This window comes from Acanthisitta chloris, unplaced genomic scaffold (genome assembly GCF_000695815.1).
Source record: "Acanthisitta chloris isolate BGI_N310 unplaced genomic scaffold, ASM69581v1 scaffold18601, whole genome shotgun sequence".
Taxonomy (NCBI): Eukaryota; Metazoa; Chordata; class Aves; order Passeriformes; family Acanthisittidae; genus Acanthisitta; species Acanthisitta chloris.
Window position 1 is genome coordinate 92,661 of NW_008656737.1, and position 7,240 is coordinate 99,900.

The 7,240-nt window shown below is 39.1% G+C and overlaps 1 protein-coding gene across 1 annotated transcript in view; it reads right to left on the reverse strand.

The window, feature by feature from the left end:
- The window catches only part of BTRC (beta-transducin repeat containing E3 ubiquitin protein ligase), an 87,524-nt gene extending 84,776 nt beyond the window's left edge, over positions 1–2,748 (reverse strand). Inside the window, exon 1 of the mRNA XM_009084452.1 lies at positions 2,646–2,748. Within this exon, the coding sequence (XP_009082700.1) occupies positions 2,646–2,747 (102 nt within the window). The 5' untranslated portion in view covers position 2,748. The remainder of the gene's footprint in view (positions 1–2,645) is intronic.
- Between the last annotated feature and the right edge of the window lie 4,492 nt (positions 2,749–7,240).

The following is a 7,240-nucleotide window of genomic DNA, read 5'->3' on the forward strand; positions in this document are numbered from 1 at the left end:
GTGCCTTATAGAAGTTCATGTTCCAATTTGCTGCCATCTTCCACAATGATTGCTATGAAATTCAGTTACACCATAGACCATCAGTTGCAAAGCCCTTCAAGATAAAAGATGTAAAAAAGAACTGTTTCTAGCTCCTTATTCCCCTACTCATGGTTTTAGCCTTAAAACCTTTCCTGTTGCAGGATGATTGCCAAACAGAGATGAGTATCCAGAAGATCCTGTTTTCACATAAGTGTCTCAAATAATAAAAACATACAAAGAAGAAAAATGAAGTTACCTGATATATTAACAGAATATCTAAATCAACTATCTGCCAATGCTTCCCACGAGAAGTCAGCAAGACTAACTGAGCTATTCAAAAAGAGCATCTTTCCACATTTCTGTCTGAGCATCTAAAGGTAGGCATGTAAATAACTAGACAAATTCAGCAGTGACTAAGTAGCCTTCCAGATGGCATCTTCTCTTTTGCCACAAGCAAAGAACATTGATATGCTTCTCCAGTTACTTCAAGCTTGCTACGGAAAAAAGAAAATAACTTAATATGAGAAAATTTGCAGGGCTACAGCATACTCTTTAATGCTTTCCTGAAGATTCAATACCAGAAAAAGCATTAAAGAATGATGAACTACTGCAACATCACAGCTTCAAGCAGGCTCCAAACCACTCCCTTCTGCACTGTAAGATGCAGAAGCCATGCCTCAGAGGGGAGTTTTCTTCATGCAAGCTAATGGGGATCAATCAGAACCCATTGAAAAAATGGACTGATACGTGGATGACTCACTGCTGCAGAAGCTGTTGCTGGCAATTTGATTTCTCTCTCAACTGGCAATAAATGTGTTCAACATGGCAGTCAGAGTTCTGTGAAGAGTACCAGCACACCATTTCAGATGGCGAGCGGGACATACTTCCCCAGTTCCCACAGTCACTAAATATACATGCAAATGTCTCCCAAAATCTGCAGAAATGCAAACGTCAAAGTCCTACTACTACCCCAAGAAGGCAGAACATGATGAATGGTTGTGCAGCTGACTCACTTGACCCCAAACATCAATGCACTGACTGCATTAGCAGAAAAGTTCTTGTTCCTACCTATTAGCAAGAACATCTCCAGAACATCTTTCCTCTTTGTAATATATGCTTATGCTGAGTAACCAAAAATAATCCAAGCAGAAAGAGTAAGTCCCAATTTGAGTTTATAAATTGCTTTCCATATACTGCTAAGGCTCTCTAAAACCTGAGCTTAAAGAGATCTTAGATTTATTCAACAGCTGAAAGCCTAAAAATTAGGCCCATCCGATTTAGTCAAATTATGCAAATCAGGATTAGAAGTAGGAGTCTAAACTCTGCCTGTTGTCTCCAGAGTCCTCTTAGACTAATAAAAAGTCGTCTTCCCCCTCTCCCATGGAAAGCCCTGCTAAAAGCTTGCTTCAGCAAAGGAGGCCTGGCAGGACACCTTCCAGAGTCCATCAGTGCTACTGCTGGGTCAGCAAAAAGAGTTGCAGCAAAATGATGCAAGACACTTAAGCCTCCCTTGGGACTGAGAGGATTAGTTCCATGGTATTATCCTAGCCCAGGGAGCAAAAAGTCAAATTTGAAATAATCTTTGCATCCTTTCCTTTAGAGTCACACAATGAACTTCCTCCAAATGACTGGAAATTTCAGAAATATTCTATTTACTGTATCTGGTTTTGCAAGATGAATAAAACTCTGCCACAGGTTAAGTCTGCAGCAGCATAAAACTTGAAGTAAACTGTTCATGCTACCATTAGCTCCAATAATCTCTACAGAGATACTCCTGAAGTCCCTCAGTCACTGCAGTTCATAAAATATCTCAGAGTATCCAACATGAACATAACACCTTTGCTGTTTAGTCTCTGCTGCTTATATCCACATGTCATCTAAAATGCTTGCAATGATCTTAACAGCCTGATCTAGGTTTCTGGATGCTCACCCAAAACCTGTCTCACTCTCTAACCACAGGAGTGTGTCTGCATTTTGTAAGATTCACTGGTCACCCAGTCTGAAGTCTGACCAAACTTGGCAGTTTGGTCAGACTTGGCAGAAAGCTGCTTCATGGCAGAGAAAAGCCTGAATCTAACAAATTCAGAGACTAAAGGAAAAAAAAACACACCAATTTCCTTTATTTGCCTTTTGATTGACAGCTTACTTGTCCAATAATTTTCTGCAGTCAAAATGTCCAGACTACTGCTAACAAAGCTGAAGTAAACAATTGCTGGCATCAATTATCACTATGGCAATGAACTCACCCCCTCAGTTCTCTAAGTGGCACACAAAAAATTTAGATAGGAGGGGAATCACTGCATGAATAGCCAGATTGGAGACTGTGTGATGGAGACTGTTTGCCAAATACAATTAAGTGGTACTATCTGACACAATTGAAAGTCAATGGAAAAAGATGATGATATCAAGCCAATTTAGATAAAATAATTATAGTGCAGTAAATGGAAATGCCCCAGCACTGAGCCGCCCTGAATCTACACAAGATGGGTTTAAATACCAGAGATCTGAATGACATAGGAGAGGCATTAAGTATGAACCAGAATAAATGGAGGTCAAGCAAGCAAGTAAAGAAGGAGATGCACATGTACACCGAGAGAAAAGGAGTGGGGAGAGACAGAAAGTACCTGGAAAGCTGGGAGTGCGCCAGTCCCTGGGTTATACAGGCATCGCAGCGAGGGCATGCTGTCCGCCAGGCTGGAGCAGCCCAGCCACAGAGATCTGGGCATAGAGCACTGCAGAGAAAGGACAACTATGAGATGGGACTGTATGAGACAGGATGGCAGATTACAGGAACTTTTAAGGCTTAGCCAAACGGCATCAACACAACTGCACCTGGCCTTAAAGACTGAGACCTCTTTAAGACAGCACAAACTGCCAACGCATCTTTTCCTTGAGAGAAGCTTTGTAGATGTCACAGTAGCAAGAAAAAGGCACTATATATCAAAAAAGTAAATTTTTCATCCATTTTCTACACCAATGTGTCGAGTTTTTCCAGTAATAAAGTTTCTTTCCAATTAATCAGACCTCCATGCACAGCAACACTCCAGGCACAACATAAGGCAAGCAATTTCGCAAGGAAAGCAGAAAAGGAAATGACAACTTTAAGTGTAATACAGGCAAAGAAAAGGTTTGAGTTTTGTCTGTAAAGGGGATATAAGGAAAAACCTGCGATCACAGGTGAATAGGAAGTTGATGACACTTTATAGGAGTTTCCTATTTCTGCTTGCCTTGTTGTTTGTTAAATAAAAACACAGTTGTTATAAGGGATTCAGTTCCTACAAACATAGATACAAAAAAAGGAGCCTAAGCAGCCAATCAAGGAAAATACTAGCCATTTTGATAGTTAAAGCCATTACCCCTTGAAATAAAGAGGTGCTTATTCATTTTACACCACTACTATTAAATTTAGGGATGCATTATGATAGCAATTGCTTTTACCAGCCACAGAGTTTTTGATGCCATAAGCACTACTGCATTTGTCTAATTACTGGCAAGGCAGGAGAAAATAAGCATTTTTTAAAACTGGCAGATAGCCACGAAAACTGAAGGATGTGATGGACTAGCTGCTAGAGATTTTAAACCATCACAGTCTTTTCTGCAATCCTCCCCTCTCCTCCCCCTTTTTTTTTTTTTAAACTGGGGGATGGGAGGAAATCTGAGTGGAAAGGGCAGCTGGAATGGGTATGAAATGACAGCTGCCTTCTGAGCCACTGTTTCTTGCTGCTCTTAAGACAGCTAGAAAACCTTGCACAATCTTGCACTAAATAAGTATGTAAGAGCAACATAACCCATCTTTGAATGAGCAGAAAGGTGATGACCAACATCCATAATCTGGTCCTGTGCAGACAGACACAGAGATTAACCCTGTCTGTCACCACATTCTTTGCTGTACTTTGTTGCAATTTACACCGCTGTTCCAGAAATAGCATTAAAAGACTGTTGGGGATCATAACCTAGAGAAATGTGCTTATCAGAAGTTTATGGTACCTTAATATAAATACCTCACCTCATTTTCATTTTAAAAAAAAACAAACCAAAACCAAAATATCTTCATTTCACAAAGATACCAAAACAAAAAAATTGACTTTTATTTAACACATGAATATGTACATAATGCTTCTCTTGAAGCAAAAAAAAATTAGACATAGAATTATAACAAGCTACAAAAGTGAGCCATACTTCCTTGTCTGCCATTCTAACCTCCCAAACACTCCCACATATAAAACGCTCAAAACTCTTCCAAATGCCAGCAATCTTTTCTTTGCAACGTAGTATGTTTCACTGCAGCTATTGAAAGCTGTTGTGACAATCAGGGTTGTTTCTTTTAATTATTTATATATGAAATGGACATCTGTGGTCAAACATTTCAGCAATTTAATAATACATGTGCTTAAACCCAAGCTGTTACTCTCCAAGAAGGTCAAAGTAACAAGGCAGATTCACTACATGATACCTCTGATGATGCAGAGCAAATTCACTAGGTAAGAATCAACTGCTTACCACTAACCATCCTAGGATTCATCACATAATATAAAATAAATATGAGGTGGGGTTTTTTTGGGTTTGTGTTTTTTTGCAGACCTATCCAAGACTTGCAGACAGCATTTACTCCCTCTTCTCAAGCTTTCCCATCCCTTGGGCTCACTCAAGTTTTCATGCCATGATAATGAACTCAAAGAACTGATTGCCATTAAAACTGAGTGACAAGAAAAAAAAGAAGTTACTTTAAATATTTGTATTGACTGAAGCATGGAAATATACAGGGCCAGGAAAAATGAGAAGCACTCTGTTGGTGGAAAGACAAGATTATGTTGCCTCAAAGTTTATGTGAGATTAATGCTCAAGCCAGAGTCACTACAAGCTGCAGTTTGGGCACTCCATAGAGCCAGGGCACTTGCAAGGCAATGAAATGTCTTCCTCTAAAATTGCCACAACAACAAAGGAAAACATTAAATGTCCATTCTGCAGAGCTCTCTGTACGTACAGAGGATATCATTACTCACCCATGCCTCCTGCTGCTTAGTATTATTCCAGAATTAAGAATTATGAAGTAAAAAATTACCAACACCTTAGATGAGCTCTCAATCTGCTCCAGCACATAACAAAATTTACATTAGTGATACAGTGCTGCTACCTGTCTTAAAAAATAAGTGTGAAGTTGCACAGTGTAGAATTCTGCACTTGACTTTTACCTACTGAAGGAAGCAGAGACGCTAAATTACTGTTGGTGACTGAAAGAGGCTTATTCACAAGCCTGAACAAAAGGCCCCAGGTGCTTCAATAGAAACAGCTTGTGTGTAAATCAGATGAGTGACCCAACAGAACAACTTCATTTAGAGCCTGATCTCTGAAAAATCTCAACAGCCTCTATCCCCATCCACTGAGGAAGCCACGTGTCAAACACTCACTTTTGTATTGTCAGCTCCACAAACAAGGGACTGGCCTCAATGTTCACAACTTGAAAGCTGACTGACAAAATCCTCTCCTGAACTCAAGTCAATCTACATTGATTCTTCACAACAAAGATACAGCAGCACAGCACTTGGACTTTAGCCAAATGGGAATGCTGATATTGCCTGCTAAGTACTGGGCCAGGATGCAGCAATCCCTCTAGCTCCCAGTTGCATTAATACCTCGGATGTAAGAACAACTTTAGACCCAGAGAAGCAAAGCTTTTTATTTAGAAAGGCTAAACATCTTTAATACACATTGAGTGGCATAAAATGGGGAATCATTTGACAAAAAAAAACACCCTATTTCTTTTTCCAACTGATTTCAAAGTTCCATTGCCTGAATTCTAAAATATATTTTCCCACTAAATAAATACAGGGAGTACAGTTTCGAACAAGACCAGCATCCCCCTTCTGACAGAGGCTGGTACCACCTGCTCCACTGGTAATTAAAATGGGCTTGCCTTATTTTGAATTTAAATAGGCTAGAAACATTCACAGCCACTGGCTGAGCTGAGTGGGCAGTAACCATGAGCTGAGGGGAAGTTATATTTTAACCTATTCAATTATTCTCGTAACTATATTGCAAGAACATTTTTTTTACTACATCAGATGTTCTGCCTCTAATAGTCCACCCTCTCTTCCAATTATCTGATGTCCTAAAGACAAATCTCAATACACACTCAATGGCTAAATTTTTGCCAGTGCTAAAAATTGGTTATTTACTTGATTTGCTATTGCATTACAAGATTATACATTACCATTTCAGACTGGGGTTTTTTTATCAAATTTGTTCTCTTCTAGTCCTTCAGCAAATACAATATACTAGGGGTAACTAACACAGTTTTAGTAAATTGTGTTACAGGTCAGAAATATATCACCTTGTCCTGTAAAACTAAGTGGCTCTACATGGGGAAAAAACAAAAGTGCTTGGACTACTACAATTCACACCTATAGTGCACAGGTGTGAAAACAAACCCACTCTATTGAGCTCATGGTAAAACAAGACCAACCAAAAGAAAAATCAAACAAGTTTAAGGATATTTTCTTTCTAATCACTTCAGAGAAAATAATTAGACAGTAGTACAGAATGACTCTCTTCAACTGTGGTGCATTTTAACATAATGAAGTATAGTAACCCACCATCCCTGTCTGAACCCTGCACTCAACTTGATGATAACCTTTGACTTACAGGCAACCTAACACATTTTTGCACATCTTCACAAGTTAGTGACAAAGCCAAAAAGGAAACCCAATCTTTTTCCCCAGGGCTGGTATTTGGTCTACTGTACATCACACTAGTTTCAGCTGCCAACCACATTTATTTCAATCCTTTCCTAGTTCATAATAATCTCCCTTCAGTGTCAGGTGCTTTATGTAGTTGAACCCTAAAGGTAAACCAATAGGTATTTCTCCTTCTCTTGGGAAATGGGAATTAAGATCCTGTTCACCCAATATTTTCATTAAGGAGTATAAAGAGAACATGACATGCTGACAAGCAATGAAGAGTTTAAAAACTGAGAGAAATGAAGCTTCTTCTGCTTGGTCCAGCTGATCACAAGCCAAGAAACTGGATAAAGTTGTACAAAGAAAAACAGAAACACAAGTTCTAAATATTACAAAAACCAAGCAGGAAAGAGAAGTGCTAAAAATTCTACCACCTAAACTGGAGCAGACAAAATAAAAGGGATGTTCTGAAGAGTATTAAAACTATATAAACCACATCTGAGTTGGATATGAGGAGACAACTTTCCCCACCTCTTTTTTTC